The 26,412-nt window shown below is 56.3% G+C and overlaps 1 protein-coding gene across 2 annotated transcripts in view; it reads right to left on the bottom strand.

Moving 5' to 3' along the window:
- Nucleotides 1-433: 433 nt before the first annotated feature.
- DOK4 (docking protein 4) overlaps nt 434-26,412 on the bottom strand; it is a 42,866-nt gene continuing 16,887 nt past the window's right edge. The window contains exons 3-9 of one of the 2 annotated variants that reach the window (XM_037877579.2): nt 14,035-14,142; nt 13,274-13,388; nt 10,235-10,354; nt 9,741-9,930; nt 6,844-6,985; nt 3,330-3,453; nt 434-2,959 (exon numbers count right to left, since the gene is read on the bottom strand). In XM_037877579.2, the coding sequence (XP_037733507.1) occupies nt 2,832-2,959; nt 3,330-3,453; nt 6,844-6,985; nt 9,741-9,930; nt 10,235-10,354; nt 13,274-13,388; nt 14,035-14,142 (927 nt within the window). In that variant the 3' untranslated portion in view covers nt 434-2,831. The remainder of the gene's footprint in view (nt 2,960-3,329; nt 3,454-6,843; nt 6,986-9,740; nt 9,931-10,234; nt 10,355-13,273; nt 13,389-14,034; nt 14,143-26,412) is intronic. The other variant, XM_037877580.2, reaches the window with a different exon arrangement.

The raw sequence follows: 26,412 nt of genomic DNA, 5'->3' as shown, positions 1-26,412 counted from the left end.
TGTCTTCACTGCACCATTATCACTCTGTATCCCTTGCACCCTATACCGTGTTTGGAGTTAGTAGGCAAACAGGAAGGGTGAGTAAAGTTTATTGATTGAGCAGTTCCTTTAAAAAACACAACATTTTTGGCAATAACTGCTATGTCCTGTCTTGCCTGGCTTAACGCATCTGTGCATCAAATTCCTGAGGCAGCCTAGCTCCTGCTAGAGCTTTCACCTGTCCCAGCATTTAGCAGCTCCATGCCTCCAAACCTCAGGGCAGGGCCTGTCATCATGGGATAGCCCAGCACTTGGGCTCCAGCCTTACAAACCCTTTTCAAAGTTGACAGTGTCTCTGCAGCGATGTTTTAAAGGCATGGGGCCAGAGACTCAGATGGTACAACTCTGTGTACTTCTATTAGAACCACAGCTGAGGACTTGGTCCTGAGGCAGCCTAGCTCCTGCTAGAGCTTTCACCTGTCCCAGCATTTAGCAGCTCCATGCCTCCAAACCTCAGGGCAGGGCCTGTCATCATGGGATAGCCCAGCACTTGGGCTCCAGCCTTACAAACCCTTTTCAAAGTTGACAGTGTCTCTGCAGCGATGTTTTAAAGGCATGGGGCCAGAGACTCAGATGGTACAACTCTGTGTACTTCTATTAGAACCACAGCTGAGGACTTGGTCCGCTCCTGTAGCCTGAACCAAAGCATTTTACCCTAGTGCCTAAAACAAGAGTGAATAGCCAGGGCACCCAGATAGGCGTTTAGGTTAGGAAATGACAGCAGCTTACACCTCATCTGTGAGGATGTACATCCATTAAGCTCCTCTGATCCACAGAGTATGTGGTCTAGACTTGAACCTGGCTGGTTCCTGTCACTCCAGATAAGTGTCGTGGGGAAAGGGCACTGAATTTAGTGGGGCTTGCAACAGGGCAGTTTGGACAGTCGCTGGTCGTGTGTGCCAGGACTTCTCCAGCAGATCTGTCTGAAAGGTCTTCATTGTCTTACACATCACCTACACACACACACACACAACCAGAAAACAAGAGTATTTACAGGTGATAGTCCACAGGGTCTCCCCATCCCCAAGAGACAGTACCTTACGCTTTAAAAACAAACCAACCAACCCAAAGTGAGGAAACCCCAACGTTGGTACTGCAATAAAAAGATAGCCCTTCTGAAAGAGATTCAATAAATAGCAGAACTAGAAAATCAATTGCTTTGATTTGATTTCAGCATATTAAAACCAACTTCCACATGCCCAGGGGTTCACTAATTATTCTCAGGAAGTGACCCACGGGGGGAGGGAAGAGCTACAAAGGAGATTGAAAAGGGCCTGGGGCTGCACACCAACCCTCTGCCAGCATTGGCTCCTTGAGACTGCGGGGCATCTAGTGGAAATGAAACCTGGGTCCCCCACCATCAGCTAGAAGCACAATGTCCCTTACAAGGAGGAAGCAGGGAGGAGGTCATGTGACCAACTGATTGTCTCTGGCTAGCCTCCTGTCAATGGGCTTTGCTGCAGGTGAGAGCACCCCAGAGGAAACGGGAGCCATTGGCTGACCCGGGGAGGTAAAAGAAAGGGAACTTCTCAACACGGATGCATCCCAACAAGGCTGGCTCTGCCAAACAGGTAGATTGGGCAGGTTCCTACCGTAGCTTAGAGGCAACGAAGTATTTAGTGGCTGTGTATTAAGGGTGGGAGGGGTGTAGCCCCGCCAGCCTGTGCTAAAACGAGGCAGCCCTGTATATACCCCATCCCTTGCAACTAAACTGCCGTGCTTTGGGTATCTGGAGAGAAGGGCTTGGTTTGGAAGGGAAATCCATGCTGCAGCCACGTAGCTGCTAGAATCTGAACCGAGGAGACACAGCTAATGGAGCGAAACCCTGCTCAGCCGGTCCCCAGCCCACTGAGAACACCGCCCTCCGGAAGCTGAGGGAGTTTGTGCAGAAGTCACAGTTCGGAAAGAAAACCAGTTTCTCCTGAGATGTCAGAAAGTTCCATGGTGTGTGTTCTAGTATCTTCAAGAAGTGCAAAGTGAGCGTAGACTCGCAAGTCCCCATTCCTCCCTCTCCAAGGGAAAGCGCTACTGTATTCAGGAGGGAGCATCCATTTGCAACCTATGGGACCCTCCGGCCCTAAAGGAACAGGCCGGATTGGCAGCAGCCTCTCCAAAATGTTCACTTCAGTTGCCCTGCTTCGAGTATCACTTCATTGTTCCCACCGGCTGCCAACAATAACCGCAACCCGTCGGCCACTTGAGAAAACTCAGTCCTTCCACTCTTGAGCCTTGCTGAGGGGACCCTGGGGAGTTTCCCTTCCCAGCAGAGGTGGTGGGGCGTCTGCTCCAACTGGGGCTGGGTTTCCCTCACGATGCCACCCTAAGAAAAAAAGAAAGATCCATCCACCCAAGAATTAAAAATCTCTGGTGTCTCATCTTTCCAGTGTCCTTTCAGTGGCTAAGAAACTTGCATTCGTGTGAGAAGGAAAGTCTCTTAATATAGAATATGTATAAGCAATAGATATTTAAAATCGTTTAACAACATAGAGCTAGACATCATCTTCCCTATCGTAAGCTCCTCATGCTCAATCTAGCATGGCCAGGGCTAGAGTTTGGGGCCATCTCCAGCCTCCTTCCCAGCACAGGGGACCCAGTCTCACACTCTCTCCCTGCAGGCAGGAGCTCTGATAACTTCTCCAAAGAGAGGGGAGGGTTCCCAGAACTTCAGCACCCTCAGGAAAGGAGGGAAGCAGGGCGCTGGAAAACAAATGTCTCCTGCACTTAACGCGCCCTTTCTCCAGCACGGCCTGGTCCCTGGGCAGGGCTGGGGGCTTTCTCCACTCAGAGCACAGTCACTGAGAAGCAGACTTGGACTCTTTGCTGTCGCTCTTGCCGCTTTTTGCAGGCTTTGGCTTCAGTAAGATGAACCTGTTCAGGAGGTCTGTGTCCGAGCTGGCCTGGGCTCCGGAGTACACTTCACCTGCGGACAAAGCAGAATTTTGTATTGTTTCATGGTCCTCATAGTACTGAAAGGTGAAGGAACCGCAATCGTGTCCTTCAGTGCCTCCTACTGGGACTGGACTATTAGGGAGCTGCCGCAGCCAGTGCTCCTGCAGGAATCTCTACACCACCTCCTGCTGGAAGGGGCTGGGACTGGCGTAGCAGCGAGCTCCTGCACAGCAGCCCACTGGCTTCAGGGACAAGAAGCTGGGATGGGAAGCACAGAAAGTTTCACTAGCCCTATACAGAGCCTATGGAGCAGCAAACCAGCCCCTTCAGTAGAGGCGGGTAGAGAAGCTCCTGGATGGAATGATCCCACGGCGCACAGGAGGAATTCTGGAGACACTCACCGGCATAGCTGGAGGACTCGGCAATGTTCTGGGAGCCGGTGATGTGGTGCCAATAGGCGCTCCGGGGCAGCATGGTGGTGGGCGTGCAGGGATAGGAGTAGTGCTCCGTGCCCTTGTTCAGCAGCTGGAGCAGAGAGACAGAAAGTGGTGGGGACTATTTTAAACATCAGCCAGGAAAATCCAGTTGCTTTCAGCTCCACCAAGTTAAATACAATTATTGTCTGGCCAAGGCGGCATGAGCTGTCAGGCCCGAGAACCCTCTGACAGCAGCCACTGGAGACAGCGGATTCTGACCTCTGTCATGTGATGGGGCATCATCTTTCGTAACCCCAAGTGTGGCGGGTGACTGGGATCAGGAAGGATCCACTTCTCCATGTGTCGCCTTTATCACTTGGGCTCAGAAACCTTGGGCAAAACAATGGAGCGCACAAAGCCCCTTGGATTCCTCAGCGTGGAAGGCAACACGGCCGAGAATTGGAATGAGAGCTGCAGCACTCCCAGATTCTCCTGGGAACAAGTGGCATTGCAAAGAAAGGGGGAAATCCTCCATGGGGCTGGCCCAGGAGCACTGGAGGGCTATAACACGGCCTAGTGGGAGCACATGGCTAGACAAAGTCACGCAGCATCCCTTGGGAAAGGCGCCTTGTCCTTACAAGGAGTGCAGTGAGACCACTGACCTTCCTGTTACAACGAAACGAAGCCATGGGAATTTGAAGAGTTTGCAGATGGACTAATTAGAGACTCGGTTATGTCTGCTGTAATGGATAACGAGGTTCAAAGAAGGTTACAGCAAGGAATGGACTATATTTACAGAGGACTGGGGAGACTATTCCAAGAACAAGCAGGGAGAGAACTGAAAAGCAGCTGATTAAAAAGGCAGAGCAAGGCTCCCGTAAGGCAAGGGTTAATTCCGTAGGGCCCATCACCTACTTTGCTTCATGAAAGCTGCTAAACCCGGTCAGCCAATCAGGTCCCTCATTTTGGCTAGACTTTCATAGCAGCCGCCTGTTTTTGTGAATGGAGATGGGCTCTTCCCCAACAGGAGGGGACGAGCCCATGGACTGTACCAATCTCATGGGGGGGGGGGGGGGGTGGATTGTTTTTCTTATTGAAAAATGAAATATAAACCAACATGCGAGTGTTTTTTAACCTGTTCACAGGGCTTCCTTTTCCTTTCTAGGCTTTTCTGCGGTGCTTGTCACTTTGGTATCTGACAGAGCTGCTCGTGTCTGGTACTAGGAAGTGGTTTTGCTCCCTGGCTGGGTTTTACCTGCAGTTTGTGGAGCTGTGCTAGGTATTAGCCAGTCAGCTCCCAAGAGTTCTCTGTAGTTCCAAACAGAGGAGACAGGGAAGTGGCCCTGGAAAGACGTTTAAGCACTGCGCATTGCAACGTGCACATCAGGAAAAGAAAATGACAGTCCTCACCGTGGTCCCGATCCATCGCAGGACATGAGTAAAAAAGTTAAGCATTTGGTTTCGTTTCAGTGACTTCATGCTTCGGTGCTTTGCTGGACCAGGGCCTATAACATTAACTCACCCCCATGTATTTGTGATCTCTAGGTGCACTGATCATGTGCAGTGATCTACATCAGTAGTTTTCAAATTGTGGGTCGCAGCAGCTCTGGTCAGCACCACCGACTGGGCCGTTAAAAGCCCCGGCGGCGGTGCTGCCCGGCTAAGACAGGCTAGTCCCTGTCTGTTCTGACACCGCGCTGTGACCCGGAAGCGGCCAGCAGCAAGTCTGGCTCCTAGGTGGGGGGACCACGGGGCTCCGCGGGCTGCCCCCACCCTGAACACTGGCGAGAGCCACGCACCTCCACCTAGGAGCCAGACCTGCTGTTGGCCACTTCTGGGGTGCAATGCCAGGACAGACAGGAAGCCTGCCTTAGTATCCCCGCTGCGACGCTGACCAAGGTAAGCCCACGCCCCAACCCCGTGCCCCAATCCCCAGCCCTGAGCCCCCCCCAAACACGGAGCCCCTTCCTGCAGCCAAGCCCCTCATCCCCGGCCCCACCCCAGAGCCTGCACCCCCAGCCCAGAGCCCCTCCTGCACCCCAAGCATCTGCCCCAGCCCTGAGCCCCCCCCAACTCAGAGCCCCCTCCTGCTCCCCAGAGCCTGCACCCCTCCTGCACCCAAACTCCCTGCCCCAGCCCAGAGCCCCCTCCCACACCCTGAACCCTTCATTCCCAGCCCCACCCTGCAGCCCTCACCCCTGCACCCCAACCCTCTGCCCCAGCCCAGAGGCCCCTCCCACACTCCAAACCCGTCATCCCCAGCTCCGTTGGGTCGCGGGCATCAACAATTTTCTTCAACTGGATCACCAGAACGAAAAGTTTGAAAACCACTGATCTACATAGCATGCACAAGGTAAGGTAATGTTACAGGGGGACCCTTCACCACCTTTATTGTCCGAGCTTTGTGCACTGAATTTGTAGCTAGTCACATGATCGACTAATTAATGTATGGGTGCTAGATTAGATTTGAAGTTATAGGTTTAAGGGGTAAAGAGTAAGTAGGACCACCCGACAGGGATGTAGGACTGATAAGTGTGTGTATTAGGTATATAAGATAAGGCGTCCTGCAATGCCTACAAGCTTTTGGTCTGTAAGAGAGGTGGCTTGGCCACAGAAGCCTCAGGCCTGAAACAGGCTGACAGAACGAGCTGAGCCAGGGAGAATGCTGGAAAGTGTAAGATTACAGGACGAGATGTTCTGGAAAACATGCCGCAGTGTACCAGGTGATACGGCAAAAAGCCGGAGAGCAACATTTCAGGGAATTCTGTACAGTAATAACCTCAAGTTGCTATGGTAACTCACTGACATAGTTCCCCTTCTTCTCATTAACATCTAAGTGGGTAGCCTATGAGAAATGGAGCACCCTAAAATTCATGGGGCGTGGAAGTGCAAATAAGGAAAAGGGGGTGAAACTCCTGCATATGCAGGAGTGTAGTGGGCATACAAGAAACTCAGGATAACAGGTGTTGCCTAATCTAAGTGGGCAGAGAAGCCCGTCCAGAAACACCGAACGAGATGGCCACCTGCCTGTTCACCTCACCCATATCGGTGTTTCCGTGGGGAGGAGAGTATGAAATCATGAATGCTGGCTAGCTTAGGGTTTCTCTCTCCTCTCTGGGTGCGTTTCAGTGTTTGTGGCTTTGTACATCTGCTTAATAAAATCCTTGCTAACTTGTCAGCGTATTACTTGGGGGTCACCCTTCCTCGTGTGTGCTGAGCATCTCCAGTCCTAGTGATCTTCCCAAGAGTGAGTCTCACCCGGCTAATTCTGACACGATCGTCATTCGGGAGCTCGAACCCTTGGCAAAGGTCAGTGTGGGCTGAGATGCCACTGGTGATACCAAACCATCCGTGTTATAAAGGCTAGAAATCTGTATATTTCCACTGAACAACGGGCTCTGCTAACATGACTCCCCATCCCATGCCCGGATTTCCTCCCCCATACGCTGCTGTGCTCGGGGAGCTGGTTCACTAAGGGGCCCCGGCCCCAGGTACTCACCCTGACGTTCTTCTCCATCTCCAGCAGGACCCTCTTGTGCTGTTCTGCGATAGCCAGGGTGGCGCTGTGCACCCGCTGGTAAATCTGCTCTCCCTCCTGGGTCTGGAAGGTGTAGAGCCCTTCCCCTGCGTCACACATCCTGCTGAGCGAGAGGATATTAATGTACAGCGTCACCCAGAGGATGGTGTTCTCCCACGGCGCATAGATAGGCTGTGCATGCTACCCCCCTGCACACACTGACTAAGAGAAGGCACACCCCATGCACGCTGGCCGCCTCTCACACGCTCCCCCTACACACACACTACTCCTACACCTCACACCCGTGCATGCTATGCACACATGCCCCCAGCTTGCACATCCTGTGCCTTCACACATACACACTGGATCCACACTCACACGCCTCCGGCCTCTCACCCCCGCCCGCCCCCCTGCAAACGTTATTTAGGCTGCTGCAGCAGTTTCGCTGAAGGGCACTCTGCCAAAAGCAACGCCGACTGGGGTTGGTTTAACAAAACAACGTGGCTACATCCTGGCACGGGGCTATAGTGTAGGCCTTAGCCTATGGGAGCAGCACTGGTTTCGCTCTGTGGACCCAAAGGAGCTGGTTTTCTACAGCATCTGAAACGAGTTTCCGTGGGGCAGCCTTTTACGGCACTCTCAGCCAGCAACAGATATCCCTCCGCCTCCTACCCCAACAGGACATGCAAGAACCACTAGGCTCCCTGCTTCCAGTGAGAAAACCAGACGCCAGTAATTCAACAGGGAAAGAAGTCCTTCCCCACCTTTACAAATAAATAAATCGCCAAACAGATTTCGGTTCAAGTTTGGTAAAAATACACGAAAATCGGAAGTGGTCGAAATTATTTTTAAAATTTTTGCAGGATCCCCCCCCCCCCCCCCTTTTGCTGTTTTTTTACTGGCTCTAATAAAAAGCTACTAAAATGCTCAGTTGTCAAGAGTATTTTTATGGCACCCGTCACCTGGGAATAGCAGTGCCCATAATTACTGACTACTCCATACTAAGCCATCTGCTTTGACTGGCGAGGTTGCTTTTGGCGTTTCACATTGGACAAAAGTTACCAGGTGGGGTGCTGAGAGTCAGACCCTGGTATTTACTCCTCTCTTGCCCAGAACATGGAACCGGGAGCGGATCAAGGAGGGATGCGAGAGGCACCAGTGTGGGAACATCAAAGCCAAGTTTCCATCGGTCAGTTCCCCCCATTGCTCCTCAAGATGGGCAGCTTGAGTCTAGCAGAAGCAGGCTTTGAATGCACAAGACCAGCTTCCCCATCCTAAGCCAGGCTCTTGGGCCAGAGCAGATACTGATTCGGCATGTCCGGCTAGAAATACGGTGGGTCTGATTTCCAGAGGGGCTCAGCCTTCCAGCTCTTGTTCAGCTGGGGAAGTAGATGCCTAGCACTAGTGGAAGCCAGGCCTACATTTCCAACGGTAGCTAGTGATTTGGGGTTCCCAGTTTGCGACACCTTAAAGGGGCCTGTTTTTCAGAGATGGGAGAATCAGCATTTTCTGAAAATCAGGTCCTTCTACGGCAGTGGTACCCAAACTTTTTACCTCACACCCCCTCTTACTCCTGTCCGCATCCATCTGTCCCTCCCCCCTTCCCCTGGAGCAGGGATGTGGCTCCTACAGGGCAGGATGCGAACAGGGGTAAGGGGGCCAAGGCTGGGGTCTGCAGCCACGACGGGGAGTGGGACCCCAGGTGCGGGGCTGGGGTCAGGAGCAGAGCTGGGTGGCGCTCCCTCCCCACCCCCCGTGGGGGCTGGCCCAGACCCCAGCTGCGCCCCCCTTAACATTCCTCTGCACCCCTCTAGGAGGACACACCCCACAGTTTGAGGACCTCTGCTCTATGGCTTCTCAGGTTGGCCCTCCCCATAGTCACAGCCCCTTAGCAAGATTCTCGTTCCCCAGGTACCTCTGATCCCTAAAGCCCAGAGAAATCCTGATCTGGTGACCTCCTTTTTAAAACTAGTCCTGGTATAACATTGAAGCCAATTTTACCAACTGGCCCACAAAACTCCATTCAGCCGTCAGCCCCTTGTGTGCTCTGGGCTGACGCGATACCACAGCTGATGGGTACTGGTGTAAGTCTCCAAATTAATAATCCGTTCCCTCTCAGTTCCAAGGAATTGGGATCCACCCATGTTAGGGGACTAAGCGAGGTGCCCTGGAATAGCGCGGTCTTATTCACAAAGCGGATGGGATGTTCCCCGAAGAATCACTGCCAGATTCTGCTGCCAAAGAAATAAGCAGCTTTTTTCTTGCAGGTGCCAGTTCAAAGGCTCCAGGGCAGGGCAGACTGGAGAGGATGAGGGTTTTTCTCTCTCTGTAAAAGCCGTGTTGTGAGTCAGCGGATGGGAAGGTCGAGTATGAAAGGAAAGCTCATGTTTCTTTCCTCTCTAGCAGGTAATTATCTGGAGTCCCTAATATAGTCAGGCCTGGCTGAGCCAAGTCATTTTGCAAACAAAGTTGGCACAAACCTTCAAGGGGGAGGAACGTGGGTGGTCAGGCAACTGCGCTTAGACGTCCGGAGACCCTGGTTCAAATCCTGCCACAAGCTGGAATTGACCAGCGTTCTTGTCACTAGTCCCTAATGCATAAACCACCACTGCGGGATTCATTCTCCTTCCCGTTCCGGAGAGGCCCACGGCTGGAACCGAGGTGCGTCGGCAGAGCAGTGTGAGGGAATCCTAGCCCGGTGCCCGACTCTCACCCTCCCTCACTTCCACAAGCACAATTATTGCTCATATTCACCCTGCGTGTCTCTAGGGAGGCTCAGGATCCTGGCCTGTCAGAGCTCCCCCCCCCATCCGCAGTCAGACCGCACGGCCCCAGTGCAGGCCGGGCGCAGCGTGCTGAAGGAGAGGGGAGTGTCCTACCGGCCGGCCTCGAAGGTGAACCTGGTGGCATCACGCCCGTAGCGGCGCAGCGAGCACAGGGGCCAGGAGATGAGCTTGACCCGGGGGTTGTGCATGTCCCAGAGGTAGATATTTTCGTGGGTGATCTGCAGTTTACACTCCCCGTACACGTCCAGGTTCGGGCAGGGCAGCAGGAACACGTTGAACCGATCTGCGGTGGGAGATGGGCAGCTGAAACCAAGAAAAGCACCATCCCTACACCCCCACCCTCTCAAGGGGGACGAGCCCAGGCCCCCCATCCCATCCCCAAGGGGGGACGTGCTCAGGCCCCCCCATCCCAGTGTGGACCCTCCACATGCAACCCACACCCCCAAAGTGGGACAAACCCAAGTGCCCTCCCAATGCCCCCTGGTACTCCCAAAGGAAAGGGGAGCCCAGCCCTCTCCGGGCGTTCCCCATCCCAGCTGCCTCGTGTTCCCCCGGGGCAGCGTGCCGGGCACTGCCAGCACTCTCACCTGTCTGTTCACACTGCACCCCAGGAGCCAGGAGGTCGGGCTCCCCCAGGCTGATGTCGTTGAGACGTGCTCCTAGGCACTCGATGGACAGGGTCTTGTACCACTCCTCGGCCTCCAGCTCTGCGGGGAGCCAAGAGCCGCCCGTCAGCCCCTGCCCCCACCGCGTCCCTCGGCTCCCCCAGCACAGGCCAGCTGGGGAACGCCACCTTACACAGGATCCCCCTCCCCGAACAGAAGACGTGCCCTGTGCTCCCGTTTCCCGGGGCTACAGTCACACCTTGCAGCCTGTGTCCTGCTGGCTGGAGCCACATGGCGGCTGCAGAAATGCACCCCTGGGACTTCCCAGCTTGTCAGGCCCATGTGATCATCCAGTCTGGCCTGTATAACCAGGACCCCTGGACTTCCCTGAATTAATTCCTGGTTGATCTAGAGCATCTGTTAGAAAACCAGCCAATCTTGACGACCCCTGGTGAGCTATTAATTATCCTCCCTGTTAAAATGCGGCACTTTACGTCTGAATTGGTCTAGTTAACTTCCACCCCATCGGGTCTTGTTATACCTTTGTCTGCTAGATCAATGGGCCACCTATTATCAAATCTGTTCACCTTGGAGCACCCCCAACCCAACCCAGGGCTCAAACCAGCACCGTTGAGCCCCATGCTCTAGCCCCGTTCATCACAAAAGATCCCAAGTGCCGTGGGATGGGCCAATTCCCGGAGTCCATGCTTAGGAGACTCTTCCTTTGTCCTCACGGGCACTTGGTGCCCAGTGGGCATTTTGCCACAGGAAGGGCTAACAGTTAAGTGAGGGAGTCCGGATTGTGGCCCAGTCCATATGGTAAAGAGATCACTCACCCGCCAGTGAAATGCAGCCACCTCTGGGGTGGAACACAGCAGGCATTCCGCACCAGCAGTACTGCAGAGCAGTTTTTAGCCAGGGTAGTGGAAAACGACTTCTCCAGTGAAAATCCAGGGGAGATTTTGGATTGGCAGAAACTACTCCGGTTTGAATTTGACGGTGACCCCAGAGTTAACCAGAGTTGAATCTGACGGTGACCCCTCCTCGTGCAATCTCCAATAATGACAAGTGCTCAGCACCGGGGGCTTTACACCTTATTCCCAACACAGTGCCCCATGGCGAAGGCTACAATTTTTTCACGGACAGTTTCAATCAATGTCATGGCAGAGGTCCAGGAAACAAGCCCATGTCACAGAAAGGGAGGGAGCAAGGGGCTGGGGGGAGGGGAAGGGGAGGGCTGGAGAGCGATCCCACCCCACGCTAACTCCGCAGCAGCAGCTCCTGTCCTGTGGGGGGCGCCAGCTCCCTGCTGTGAACGTTGTGACCTGCGCACACAGCACCTCTCGGGCCCCTCCGGAGATGGAGCTGGAGGGCCACATTTGACTGGCGTTGCCTCCTAGCGCCTGGGGTCGTCACGCCACTGGGGTTTGGCAAGGGGGCCATCACCACAGGGCCAGGTCGCAACGCCCAGAGGGGAGAGGAGCTGCCCTCGCGGGGCTCACGGACTTCAATCACAGTCACTCTTACCGGGAACAGCGTGACCTCCCGTGCCAGGGCGTCGGCTCAGCGCTGACTCAGAGGGAAGAGCACCACCTACCCCACCTGGGAGTGTCCCAACCGGCTCTGGCCCCGGCCCAACCCTGCCTTGCCTGGGGGAGCGAAGAGGCTCCCAGCAGCCGCGGTGGAGCTGTAAGCCAGAAAAGACACAACGCCCCCGAAGGAGCTCTCCCTCCTTCCCCAGGCCAGGCCAGACGCCGGGATCTCAAAGCGCTTTACCCACATTGACTAATGAACCTCCACAGTCCCCAGACGAGGGGCGGGCTGATCTCCCTCAAGCCCCCTCATGCACCCCAGCAGGCTGGCTCTCAGTCCTGCAGGCAGCTTGCCGGATTGTGTGGCAGCCTGGAACTCCTGAGCCAGCTTCCCTGGCATTCAGAAGGAAGGGCGTTAATTAACGAAGGAGAATTAATCCTGCCATCAGCACGGTCGCCCCTGGGTTATTTCTGCTGAGCTCCGATTCTGTCCTTATGTTGCCCCCATGTTTTCACTGTGCACCAGATTTTGGATCAGCGGCATTAGAGAAATCGCCCAGGGGAAGCAGGCGGTTTTGGCAACTGGCTAGGGACGGTTGGGCCCCCAGAAAGGTGTGGGAGTGGATTAGGTCTGTGGGGTAAACATATTAGATGGGTATTGTTGCAAAAAATAACCAGTTAACAACATAGCTATTTAAATGGTCATCTTTAGCCTGTGGAAGTGACTTTGAGCCTCAAAGAGGAGGTGAGGAGATTGCACCCAGCCAGCGGCGAGTTCAGGCTCTCTGCAGACTCAGGCAGACGCCAGCCAGTCAGGAGAAAGAACGAGGAGGACTTGTGGCAACCTTAGAGACTAACAAATGTATTTGGGCATAAGCTTTCGTGGGCTAAAGCCCACTTCATCGGATGCATGCAGTGGAAAATACAGTAGGAAGATGAGATATATATCAGAGAACCTGAAAAAATATATATCTTCCTACTGTATTTTCCACTGCATGCATCTGATGAAGTGGGTTTAGCCCACAAAAGCTTATGCCCAAATAAATTTGTTAGTCTCTGAAGTGCCACAAGTCCTCCTCGTTCTTTTTGCTGATACAGGCTAACACGGCTGCCACTCTGAAACCAGCCAGTCAGGCACATTTTAAAGCTGACTATGCAACCACAAGGACTGGGAACGTTGTGTTCATCAGTGAAAGCGGCAATTCTAGACCACATTGCCCTGGCAGTCAAAGGGGCCACGCTGCACAGACAGGGCGACAGGCACCGTGGGCCACATTCTCCAAAGGGCTCCACACCCTTCTGAAAGGGTGGAGTGAGATGGAGTGACCTGTCCACGGTTTCAGAGGGGATCAGGGGCAGAGCTGGGAGTAGAACCCAGGCATTCTGGCTGCCAATCCCAATCTCTAAGCATGCTTCCCCTGGCCTTTCCCCAGCCCGGCAGCTCGCGATCTTGCCAGTTCCAAGCTGAAACCCACAGACGTCCTCCTACCTGAGTCGCAGGTGAAAGTCCTGGCCGATTCGTCGGCGAAGATGATGGCCACGGCCTGCCTCTTGGTTTCTTTCGGCAACCGCGTGATGCACTTCACGTTGCTGATCTCCGTGACCTGCAGAGGGAGACCTCTGTTCCTGAGCTGCTGCCATCTGCATTCTGCACCCCCCCCCTTTTCTGCACCGAGTAATGGGGGTCCCTCAAAGTCTCCCCTCCTCCGCCTGGCTCCTCTTGGTTTCTCCACTGCTCGGCACTAGATATTCAGGGGGAGCCTCTACCTTCCCCGGGGAGAGCCGCAGGGGCTCTCAGCATGGGGGGGCACAGAAAGCCACGTGAGTACCTGTATTTCAAGGGAAGAGTCCCAAAGCTAACGGAGATCAATTGCAGCAAGAAAACATCTGGCCAGAAAACTGTTCTCCTGAAAAACGCAAGCTGGGGAAGGAGGAGCGCAGCAGCAAAGGCGAGTGAGGTCATCGGGACACAGGCAGGTAAAGGGCCATGACACTTGGATCCTGCATACCAGTGTTCAACAATCACCCTGGGCAAGGAATTCTTCACTGCACAGGCCCCGGAAGAATCACCATGACAAATGGGGAGGGAGCGCTGGCTATGGGGGAGCGCCCAACTGTTCCGGTCCCACCCAGCAGGAATCGCTGTGGGGAATGGGGTAAGAGCGCTGGCTGGGGGTGGGAGCTCTGCCTCAGTGATTTATTCAGCTGCGTCAGAGCAAAGGGGCAGCAGATAAGCAGACTCTCTCCAACCTTTGGGCATCCACGCAGGCACACTGACTTCTCGTCCGGATACTTCTCTAGCCGCTGGGGCCCTTTACTGGAGGATTTCCTGAACACCAGCCAGCACCTCCGATAGATCTGCCGGAGAGACACCAACACAGAGGCTGCAGCATGCACCGAGCACCCCTGCAATTGCACAGGGACATCTCGCGGGGGGCATTTTACCCAGCGATCAAACGCCCCCTGACTGGGGTTTCTGTCACCACCAGCCCACTCACAGCATCCAACACGGAGCAAAGTACGCGACACTCAGCACCTCCCTGCCTGGGGAACTGCTACATCCCCGAAGATGGGGCAGCATCGGGTTATGGTTAAGCCCTAAACTTGAGCAATGACCAAACCTCATTTATAGCAAAATCCAGGGAAAACCTCTTGCAGTGAATCCCCGTTTGCTCCCTACCACAGATCAGTCCAGCTTCTTCGAGGCCAAGGAGAGCCGAAGAGCTGTGCGCGTTATGGCCACATCTGTGTGAATCTGAACAAGTACACTGGGGCTCAGAAACGGCAGGGACTGGGCCCCTAGACAAGACAGTCGGATGGATCAATCGCTCCAATGAGAAAGGACCAGACACAACTTTACAGCAGCCTGTGTGATGCAGACTGGACCCTGGACTGTAGGGAACAGCCCTGCAGAGATTTGGGGATGGACCAAGGCAGGAGCAGAGGAAGGTCCCTCCAAGTGGGGGAGCCAACAGCGCCCGAACCATGGCCCCGCCCCTTCTCCCTGAGGCCCCGCCCTCACACCACCCCTTCTCCCCAAGACCCCGCCCCCTGCTCGCTCCTCTTTGCCCCCTACCTCCTATCACTCACCCTTATGGTCGGTAAAAAGTGGGAAGGCCAGGAGAGGGTCGGGCACTCGGTTGCTTTCGCAGGCCGAGCTGTACGCCCAGTATGACAGCCGCGGCCTGTGATAGGTGCAGGCAGCAGCAGGGGGTGCCAGAGAGATTTCCCTCCCTGCCGTGTCAAACCGGCGCTCTGTGGGCCTGACGCTCCTCCCGCTCACGCCCGTGGAAATCCGCCTTCTCCCGGTTGCTCACTTTCACCAACATCGCCGCTAACGCCCAGAACGTGCCCCGCAGCTCTGGAGCTGGATAGATGGAGCGTTCAAAAGTGACCGCATTACAAAGACAGACAGACAAACCAGCAGGTTGAGCCTCGACTGGACGACGATCTAGGCTGGACTTTAGCAACAGGTTCCCCTGCTCAGAGAGTCCCCTGCGGATAGGTTCGCTCGACGGGGGGCGAGCTCCCTTGAAAGGAGAGTCTGCCCCACATGCTGGCTATGGAAATCACCTACTGTAGACTGGCGGGTCTCAAACTTTAGCAACCCCAGGACCCCCATTTTGATTTAAAATTTTTCAGGGACCCCCCAAGTTCCTCCGCTCAGCCCTTGCCCCACCCGCTTTCCTGAGGCCCCACCCCTTCCCTGAGGCCCTGCCCCCCACTCACTCCATCCCCCCTCCCTCCGTCCCTCGCTCTCCCCCACCCTCACTTCACCAGGCTGGGGCAGGGACTTTGGGTGCCGAAGGGGGTGAGAGGTGCGGGCTCTGGAAGGGAGTTTGGGTGCGGGCTCTGGGCTGGGGCAGGGGTGCGGGAGGGGGTGAGGGGTTCAAGTTCCGGCCGGGTGGCGCTTACTTCAGGCGGCTTCCAAAAGCAACTGGCACATCCCTCTGGCAGCAGCTCCTAGGTGGGGGGGGGGGGGGGGGCAGGGGTCTCCACATGCTGCTCCAGCTCGCAGGCACCGCCCCTGCAGCTCCCATTGGCTGCAGTTCCCAGCCAATGGGAGCTGCGGAGTCGGCGCTTGGGCTGGGGACAGTGCATGGAGACCCCTGGTTGCCCCCTAGAGGCCACAGGGATGTGCTGGCTACTTCCGGGAGCAGCGCGGAGCCAAGGCAGGTAGGAAACCTGCCTTAGCCCCACTGCGCCGCCTGACTTTTCACATGCAGGAGGCGCTGGGGGGGGAGGGGTTAAGGGAAGGAGGGGGAGGAGTTGATCAGTGGGGCCTGCAGACTCCAGGGGTTTGCGGACCCCAGTTTGAGAAATGCTGCTGTAGACAGTAGCTAGGGCCTTACCAAATTCATAGTCCATTTTGGTCAATTTCACGGTCAGAGGATTTTAAAAATTGTATAGTTCACGGTTTCAGATACTTAAATCTGAAATGTCACGGTGTTGTAACTGTGGGAGTCCCAACCCAAAGGAGGGCCAAGGGGGGCTCACAAGGCTACTGTAGGGGGCATGGTAGTACCACCCCCACTTCTGTGCTGCCTTCAGAACTGGGCTCTCAGCCAGCAGCGGTGGAGCTCCTTGCAGCCGGGGGAAGTTGCCAGAGATGGGACTGACCCAGCCCCAGGAGTGGCCCCTGCAGGGGAAGAGGAAGTCCTGTCCCTCCCCAGGCCAGCTGGGACTAGTATCTGGAACCCTGCGCACCTTAAAGAGCCCCCAGCCCTGCCCCTCCCCTACACGAGCCAGATTTCACAGGGGAGAACAGATTTCAGGGTCTGTGGCGTGGTTTTTAAGGCTGTGAATTTGATAAGCCCTAACAGAAGCACATGGCCCCCTTTCACCCCATTCGGGAGCCGCCGTGAAACACCTTCTCAGGAGAGATCAGAGCCGCCGGCCCACTGTCATGCAGCGTTCATGCCGAAAGACAGGAAGCCCCTCAACCCCAACCCAGAGGCGATCTCTTAAGCTCTAACATCAGCCCCCTCCTTGGCCTGCAACTGACACTCTGGTACACCGAGAATCTCTCCCCAGCTCAAGGCAGCAGGACTGAGTGGTTACAGCAGGGGTCTGGGAGCCAGGCGATTCCAGGTCCCAGTCCCGACTCGGGTCACTAACTTACTATGTCAACTTCCACGAGTTATTAGAGCCTGACTTTGACGCTTCCATCGACCTCAGCAAGTGCTCAATAGCTTAGAAAATTCAGGTTCCAGAGTAGCGGCCGTGTTAGTCTGTATCCGCAAAAAGAACAGGAGGACTTGGGGCACCTTAGAGACTAACCAATTTATTTGAGCATAAGCTTTCGTGAGCTACATACATTGGATGCATCCGATGAAGAGAGCTGTAGCGCACGGAAGCTTATGCTCAAATAAATTGGTTAGTCTCTAAGGTGCCCCAAGTCGTCCTGCTCTTTTTAGAAAATTCAGGCTCTTTGGGCCTCAGTTGTCCCATCTTTCAAATGGGGATAGCACCACCCACTTTTGCAAAGCCCTTGAAGATGGAAGGCAGCAGGCTCATTGTTAAGCCACACCCACCCCTAGCATTTCACATACGGACTGAACCCCGGCTCCGAGACGATTCCCTTGGATTTCATTGCACGGCCCATTATACCACCACCGCTATTGGTCCTGTTCGTGCAGCACCTGGGCACTGTAATGCAATTTGCCTTCTTGGCTCTCTTCTCATTCCAAGGAATCCTGGAACCTTTTTCTTCTCACTCCAGGCTTTCAAACAAGAGAAATCACAGCAGTTGGACGGCAAGGCCCTTGGAGCTGAATTACTGCATAGGTCAGGTCTATAGGCACTCATTGTAGAAGCCAGCAGCCGGGGGGAATTGGTTACTCGCTTGAGTCTACACAGAACAAGGGTATCTGTCTTGCTCCAGGATTCGTAGCTCAGCCTGCCAGAGTCATATCAGCGACAGGACACTGTACCAAGGGCCTGACCCAAAGCTGGACTCAAAGAGGTTTGGATCCAGGCCCCAAAACCCCAGCCTGGCCACTAGGTGGGATAATGCTGGGCACAGCCCAGGGAAGGGAGAGTGGGCAGCGCTGGGGCAGCAGCTGGGTAGGGTCAAGATGGCATGGTGCTCCTGGCTCGGTTGGGGAGAGATCAAGGAGGTGATTGTCAGGCTGGTCTAGCAGGAGGTTGTGGCTGGGAACAGAACAGAAAGCAGAGGCAGCGCCAGCCAGCTGATGCCCGGATGGAGGATGGCATGGCGGTGGTGCAAGGTGTAACAAAGCCACGGCAACCTCGAACCCGCCCCGTGTCATTCTCCTGCCCCCCACGAGGTTCTGCTGAGCGGCTGTGGGTGAAGAGAGGGCAGAACGAACTCCAGGAGGATCTCCACTAGCTGTTAGCAGTACGTGGCCTATGAGACAAAGGAGCAGTTCTGGTTCATCCAGCTGGGGGCAGTGGTGCACACGCTCTCCAGCACAAAGCCTGGGCAGCTCCAGCCAGGGGGTCCCCAGACCAGCATGCTGAGGCACCAAGCAATGGCAAGGTAAGGACAGGATGGGCAGTGCTCGGCCGCACCCCCTCCTGGCATCCCGGATGCCAAGTGAGCCCACGCCCCTTTCTTTCCCATCTGCTCACACCGCATGCAGAGTCTCCTGCCTATGCTCTCCCGCAGCGTCCCCCTCCCGCAACTTCCTCTCATCTCTGCAGCCCCACTGGATCACCCCCTTCGTCTCCCTGCCGCCCCTTGTGAGCGTGCTGGGCTGCCAATCCTCAGGGCAATCGATCCATTTGCACCCGCAGCCGGGGCAGCCCTTTGCCAGTCCCGGTGCACGGCCCTGACCTGATAAAGCACTGTGTGCCCCAAGCACCGCGGCCCAGCCCAGGAGCCACACCCCAGGGTCACACCGAGGGTCCATCTCACCCCAAATCCACCAGAGCTGAAAGGCCGAGCAAGGTGGGGACAGCTCGGCAGCCGACAGGCTCCCAATGCGTTGCAGACGCTGTTGTTCCCGGCCCCGCCTGTCACCCACAAACCGGAAACCCCCCCCGATGCCTCGCTCCGATCCTGGGGCTGCTGCCTGGCCAGCCCTGGGGGAAGTGGGTGCAGAGCAGCCCGCTCCTGTTCCAGGCGCTCTGGATGAATGCAGCGAGACGCGGGTCAGGCTTCCCGAGCGCGGGTCCCAGGCCAGGGCTGCCGCAGGGTACACACACGCACGCCAAGAATGAGGGCCAAGCGCCAGCCCCGGACTGCAAAGGGCAGAGCCAGCAGCTGGCACATGGCACTCAGTGTCTGCAAAGTAACCACTGCGCCAGCGAGGAATCGCCCTGCACAGCGCCCAGAGGAAGGAGCGGGCCTCAGTGCGCCGGGAACCAGCACTTTATAGCTCCACAGCACCGTCTGTCGGGCCAGGCCCAGCGCCCTTTACCGGCTAGGAGCCGGAGGCTGCTCTCCCGGACCCAGCTTACACCCCTGTGCGTAACCGGCCTGGCCCTACGGAGTTACTCCCGACTTACACCCCTGTGCGTAACCAGCCTGGCCCCTATGGAGTTACTCCCGACTTACACCCCTGTGCGTAACCAGCCTGGCCCCTATGGAGTTACTCCCGACTTACACCCCTGTGCATAACCGGCCTGGCCCTACTGAGTTACTCCCGACTTACACCCCTGTGCGTAACCGGCCTGGCCCTACGGAGTTACTCCCGACTTACACCCCTGTGCGTAACCGGCCTGACCCTACGGAGTTACTCCCGACTTACACCCCTGTGCGTAACCGGCCTGACCCTACGGAGTTACTCCCGACTTACACCCCTGTGCGTAACCGGCCTGACCCTACGGAGTTACTCCCGACTTACACCCCTGTGCGTAACCGGCCTGACCCTACGGAGTTACTCCCGACTTACACCCCTGTGCGTAACCGGCCTGGCCCTACGGAGTTACTCCAGACTTACACCCTGGCACGTAACCATCCTGGCCCCTATGGAGTTACTCCAGACTTACACCCTGGCACGTAACCACCCTGGCTCCTACAGAGTTACTCCCGACTTACATCTCGGTGTGTAACTGCTCTGGCCCCTATGGAGTTACTCCTGATTTGCACCGTGGTGTGTAACTGCCCTGGCCCCTATGCAGTTACTCCCGATTTAAAATCGGAACCAGGCCCTAAATCCACAAGAGTCACTTCAAGAGCCACTTTAAACATCCTGAACTCTCGATTTACACCTGGCCCGGCAGCTGTTCAATGGCTCAGAGCAATGCTGCACTGCAATTCAGGACGGGAAGGGAAACAGGACCAGGAGCCCACTTCTCCACCCCCCTCCCCTGACGCCGTCATGGCAGGTCGCGCGGGTGCAAACCACCCCCCAGCCAGGCTGCAGGGCCGCGGGGACTGGAAAACCTGATGCCTGCAGCCCGCAGCCCCGGGAGGCTGCTTAAGCAGAGGGATGGCACAGAAACCAAAGCAGCCACCACCGCTCACGGTGCTCGTATAAACGCGGGGGACATTCCAAAATATTTATCGGCTTGTTAAACCAGAGGGCCTGCACCGCGGCCAGCCCAGAGTTTACACGGGCCCCGGGACTCCTGGAGCTGGCAGTGGAGGCTGATGGCGGCTGGCGGCGGCTGGCAGAGGTGCCAACTCAACCATAAGCTGCCTGGGAACACCCCTGTTAAAATTAGCCACCAAACCGGGCTGCGGGTGGGGCAGGTTTCCGTGTCTTCGGCGGAGTGGTTCCCCTGGGCAGTACCACGTCCTCCCGCCAGGAAGGGCTCAGCCCTGGGACCCCCTCCCCCCCCAGAAGCTGCTGATGGTTTTCATCCTTGCAGTGGATTAAATTACACTTTTGCTGAAGTGGGAGGGGAAGGCAGGAGAGGAGGTATTTAAAATTCCCAGGAAGGCTCTCCCACACGTCCCTCCTCACCCTGTTCCAAAAGACAACAGTAAGGGATCCCTCGGCACTTCACAAAGGAGGGCAGGATCAGCGCCCCCCATTTTACAGATGGGGAAACTGAGGCAAGGGGAGGCAAAGCAACTTGCCTGAGGTCCCCGAATAGAACCCAGCTCATTCAAGCCCCACGCAGCTCGTGTTTTAGCCTGGACCATAAACCCACTTAAAATCCCGGCCCCACAGCACTGAACCAGCCCACAGCAGCATGCCCCAGCCGTCTCCAACAGGGCGACGGGGCAAAGCTCGTCCCTTGCTGTGCCCCATGGGTCCCTCCCAAAGCACTGCAGCCAACATCCGGAGCAGCCGGCCAACGGAAAGCTGACAGCAGGCTGGCACGGGAGGATGGGGCAGGGAGCGCCAGGCTCAGCACCAGCTCAGCAGCAAAAGGGTTAACGCCAGGGGCACTTCGAAGGGGCTTTCCCAGCCCATTGAGAGGAACGGGCAAGGCTCCCTTGTTCCCAGCTGCCACCCGTGAGGGTTTCTCTCCCAGCGAGAAAGGCGCCCCGCCGTCAGCCAGCACCCCCACCCCGCCACAGCAGATCTCAACGCGCGGAACGACCATGAGGGACGCCAGCGAGGAGACATCATTAGCCTCAGCTCACAGAGGGGAAACTGAGGCACAGCAAGGGGCAGAGACGCACGCCAGGAGCCGAGAACAGAACCCAGGAGTCCTGGGCCACAAAGGTTGGCGGGGTTTATGACACATTCTCTACGACGCACAAGGAGGAGGGAGATGCTCGCCATGCCCACGAACGCCTGTTGTCTCAGCTCGGAATGGACATTCCCCCGCCCCGCTATTGTCGTTCTCCCATCGCGCTGCACCCTCGCCCGCTTCCCGCCGGGCAGAACCGCGCGCAGCAGCCAAGCCGGGCTCTAACTGGCCACGGCAGCTCAGAGCCGCCTGCTCCACCTTTCTGCTGCAGCCGGACACGGCGCACCTCGAGGCGATTCCAGTCCCAAGTCTTCACTTCCTGGCCTGCTCTGTTGTGGGGTGATCAGCGATCTCAGCCTGGGACCAAGGAATCAGCAACGCCCGAGCCGTGGGCCCTGCTCTGACCCGCCCGTGCCTCAGTTTCCCTGGGGGATAACAGCACTTGGCGGGGAGGGGGGATTTAACTCATTAGTGTCTGTCGAGCACTCTGGGCAGGAGGTGCTAGAGAAGGGCCTGGCTACAACAGGAATCCAGTTAGTCCAGATGCCAGGGACCGGGGGTGACTGACGGGCTATCGTGGTCTGTCTCCTCTCTCGGGGGGGGGGGGGGGGGGGGGGGGGAATAAACGGGCAGCAGGTACCTCCCCGCCTGCACCAGCGTCTGCCCAATCCCTGCAGAGTCCCAGGATTCGCCTTGAGGCGAAACCTGGATCTGGGGACAGCGGAGGCCGGCTGGGTTTTACAGCTTCTCCTGCTCCCCCCACCCCCATCCCCGCTTCCCTGGGGTGCTCAAGGCCCCTCCGGTCACTCTGCCAGCGTTAATTGCAGCGCAATCTCACTTAATTAGTGGCAGCCGGAGCAGCGGCCATGTCTGCCTGACTGGCGTATTCCCCCGGGGCACTCGCACACACCTGCCCCCTCTGCCACGCACAGGCCCTTCGCTGCTTTACCCCTCAGGCCCCAGAAGCCCCCCACCCCGGTCCTTTCCCTGCAGCAGTTCGACCCCCGCTCCCTCCGTCCAGGCAGTTTTATTCTGGGGGGAGCTGCCCCCTTCCCACCCACCCCCAGCCTTCTCCTCTCCCTGACAGCCCTCCCCATCACATCCCTCCCAGCTATTCACCTTCCCTTTCCTGCCCCCCCCCCTTCTTTGTTCTCTGTAATTAGCATGAAATTAACCAGCTCACTCTCTGCTCAGAACTGGCCCTTCTCTGCTCTACTGCCATTGATGTCTGCTGCTGAGCCAGGAGGTCTGTCTGTCCGCTCACTGAGCTATTGCCTCTAATCCCAGGGATTGCACACTGGCCCCATTGCCTGCTCTCAGCACCGCTGCTGGGCCAAAGCCAGGCCAGACTGCGGCGAGCTTCCCCCCAGCAGTGCCCAGCCGGAGCCAGGCCAGACTGCGGCGAGCTTCCCCCCCCAGCAGTGCCCAGCCGGAGCCAGGCCAGACTGCGGCGAGCTTCCCCCCCCCAGCAGTGCCCAGCCGGAGCCAGGCCAGACTACAGCGAGCTTCCCCCCCCAGCAGTGCCCAGCCGGAGCCAGGCCAGACTGCGGCGAGCTTCCCCCCCCCGGCAGTGCCCAGCAGGAGCCAGGCCAGACTGCGGCGAGCTTCCCCCCCACCGCAGTGCCCAGCCGGAGCCAGGCCAGACTGCAGTGAGCTTCCTCCCAGCAGTGCCCCAGGCCAGACTGTGGTGACCACATCTCCTCACGAGTTTGATTTCATATAACTAGACTTGCTCTGCACCCTGTGTGGGAGGGAGCGTGGTGAGCAACCCCTGCATTGGAAGGGTGAAAGGCTGTGCGAAACGACCAGGTTTCTGGACAGCCCAGACGCAGGGAGCCAGAGTGCTGTAGCTTTGCAGACATATAACAAGCCCCCTGGGAGCTCAGCGGCTGTTTGGCACATAGCACTTCCTCCCAGCCCGGTCCGCCTCCGGCGAATCTCCGGCTGCTTCTAAGAAAACATCTTTACTGAGCTGTCTGGGAGAATTAGCCCCCGATGCAGATTTCAGAGCCCGTGACACGCACGGCCAGTGAGGCACCGATAGCCAATTTGCAGAGGGGGCTGGTCCAGGGAACGCACACTTCCTGCTCCCCCAGCCCTCCCAGTCCCGCAGCCCTCTGCACACAGGGCTCCGGCTTACAGGATCCAGGCCTGATTGTTTCTTGCCTCCAAGGTGGGTGTGTCCCTCACACACCTCTGTCTGGGGGATGTCTGCAGCACCCGGGGAACTGGAGAAGTACCAACCCCTGACAGGAACAGAAGCTCCTTTCAGGTGGTCCCCCCTAAGCAGCAGATGGGCCTGGCTCAGTGTCAGCAATGGGCTACAGCCCACTCACGCTGAGGCTCCAGAGAAGACAGCGATACCAGAGGCTTGTGTGAGTGGGCTGCTAGTCTAGGTCTGGACACCGCTGGCCCCAGCCCGGCAGGAGCTGAGCGCTTCACAGACACCAATCAATGTGCCCATTTTACAGACGGGGAACCAAGGCCCCGATTCGGTGACAGAGCAAGGAACTGATCCCACATGTCCCGTGCCGGTCATTTTCCCTGGCCCTGGCTGGAGTCAACCACATTGTCCTGCCACATCCAACAGGCAGAAAAATAAACCATCGGGAGCAAACTCCAATGAAGGCTCCACAGGAGAGAGCACAGTGTGCGCGTCATGCCACAGCTGCCTCTCCAGTCAGCGCGCGTCGGAATTTAAAGGGGCAGAACTCGGAAAACAAAGGCCCTGCAGTTTTGCAGCTACATACACCACAGATGGCTGCAATGAGAGCAGGAGCCGGCCGTCTGTGCTGGCCCGGGTGCCTGTGACAGAGGCCCATTGGTGGTTGGCTACTTTGCGTCAGCAACGCTTGTCAGGCCGGGCAACACCTAACACGCTGCGGTCGTGATATATACCCCAAGGGCGGCATGTCATAGATCGTTGGAAAACTAATAACTCACTGATCATTAATATTCTCGCACGACGTCCGTAGGGTAAACCCACAAAGGACTTTAGAGATACATGCTGCAAAGATGTCCGTAAAATGTATTTGGCCCCCACCACGCCTGTTGCAGACAAGGGGACATGTTCCACCTGCTTGACAGCGTCTCTGATGTAAAGTAGGCAACATGTGACCAGAGACAAGGAAGGTCCATTTACATAAAAGGTGAAGAAAGCCATCAGCCTGGCGAGGAGGGGAGACAGCCTCAGCTATAAGGACAGGGGCTCTGAACCTCAAATGAGAAGCAATTCATTGTGCACTATCTTACTGTATTACAGCAGTGTATGGAGTGAGGTCTTTTATACAGGCCTGTGCCGCACAGCTGATTAACATCATTGTAAAATGCACTGACACTGTAGGAGGATTTCTGGGTGCTCACTGACACACTGTGCTTTAAAGTCTGTGACCAAACAAAAGGAGAAACAGGTTCTCTCCCAGACAGGAGGGGAGGCCGCGGTCTACCTGTCTCCAATGTCAATTAAGCAGTGTGGAATCAAAACGATGGAAGTCCCTTTGCATACGAATCAGCAGGAGGATGGGATGTCCACAAGAAAAGAAGAGAAGCAGGAAGCCTGAAGAATGAACTTTGGGGTGATATAAGGGGCGCAAAAAGACAAAGGGGGCATCCATCACTTGGGGGATTTCAGGGGCCAGAGCTCTTGAAATCACAGAGCGTTGGCTCTTTTGCCCAAAGAGGCCGATGTCTCGGGGAGCTGAGTGTAGGTGAGAAACCTGCTCACCAAAGATGGTCTCTTTCTGAAACTATGTTGTGTCTTAGAAGTGTATTTTCACTTAGAATCATAGACTTTAAGGTCAGAAGGGACCATTATGATCATCTAGTCTGACCTCCTGCACAACGCAGGCCACAGAATCTCACCCACCCACTCCTGTAACAAACCCCTGACCTACGTCTGAGCTATTGAAGTCCTCAACTCATGGTTTAAAGACTTCAAGCTGCAGAGAATCCTCCAGCAAGTGAGCTGTGCCCCACGCTGCAGAGGAAGGCGAAAAACCCCCAGGGCCTCTGCCAATCTGCCCTGGAGGAAAATTCCTTCCCGAACCCAAATATGGCGATCAGCTAAACCCTGAGCAGGTGGGCAAGATTCACCAGCCAGACACCCAGGAAAGAATTCTCTGTAGTAACTCAGATCCCACCCCATCTAACATCCCATTATAAGCCATTGGGCATATTTACCGCTAATAGTCAAAGATCAATTAATTGCCAAAATTAGGCTAGACTTCTGTTTGCTTGTAACCCCCATCTACCTTTATTCCTTATACTTGGCATCACTTAATCCTCTCTCTGTTGGATTAAATAAACTTGTTTTACTTTTGATCCAAACCAACCCAGCGCTGGGATTGAACTGAGGGTGTATGTCAAAGCCCAGTTACATTAACGAGCTGCAGTGTATTGACTCCGTAAAGACGCAACGAACTCACTAACGTCTGTGAGTGTCCCAGGAGAGGGCTGGACGTGATCCAAGCAGGCGGACTGGGGTAAGTCTAGGGCCAGGGGCAGGGTGTTGGAGTCACTCTGCAAACAGTAACCGGGCAGTGGAAGCCAGGCTGTGACTCACATGCTGGCCGCCGGGATCCGGGCTGTGAGCCAGAGCAGCAGAGCACTAGAGGCCCCCAGAACTGCAGGGCAGGTGAGGACAGAACCCCCCGCTGGTCTGGGTTGAACCCCAAAACATCACAGTGTCGTTAATGGGCTACGCACTGTGCACGACCCCACGAGAGAGACAGCCCCTGCCCTGAGGAGCTCACAATGTAACGGGACAGATAATGCCCACCAGGAGAGCCAGAGGGTAATGCAGGCCCAGGGCCGCATTGTGTCCTTAGGAGGAGGAGGCACCAGGCGTTAAGAGAGCGCCACAGACGCTCAGCTCTGCCCATCAGCACCGCCACCCGGGCTAGGCCCAGTCCCGCAGAGGGCAGCACTCGCACCAAACAGCCCTAGCACGAGGGGCAGTGCAAGGGCAGGGGACGTATCCCTGCCACACGCACGGTCAGCCGCACAGGGCTGGGGGACGCTCCGCCCTCTCCCAGGCTGGCCCCGGGCCTACCCCTCAGAACCGCGCTCTCTCCA

The sequence above is a fragment of the Chelonia mydas genome, chromosome 12 (genome assembly GCF_015237465.2).
Source record: "Chelonia mydas isolate rCheMyd1 chromosome 12, rCheMyd1.pri.v2, whole genome shotgun sequence".
NCBI lineage: Eukaryota > Metazoa > Chordata > Testudines > Cheloniidae > Chelonia > Chelonia mydas.
Note: the sequence above shows the minus strand (reverse complement) of the source record. Positions and strands in the feature narration are given on the sequence as shown.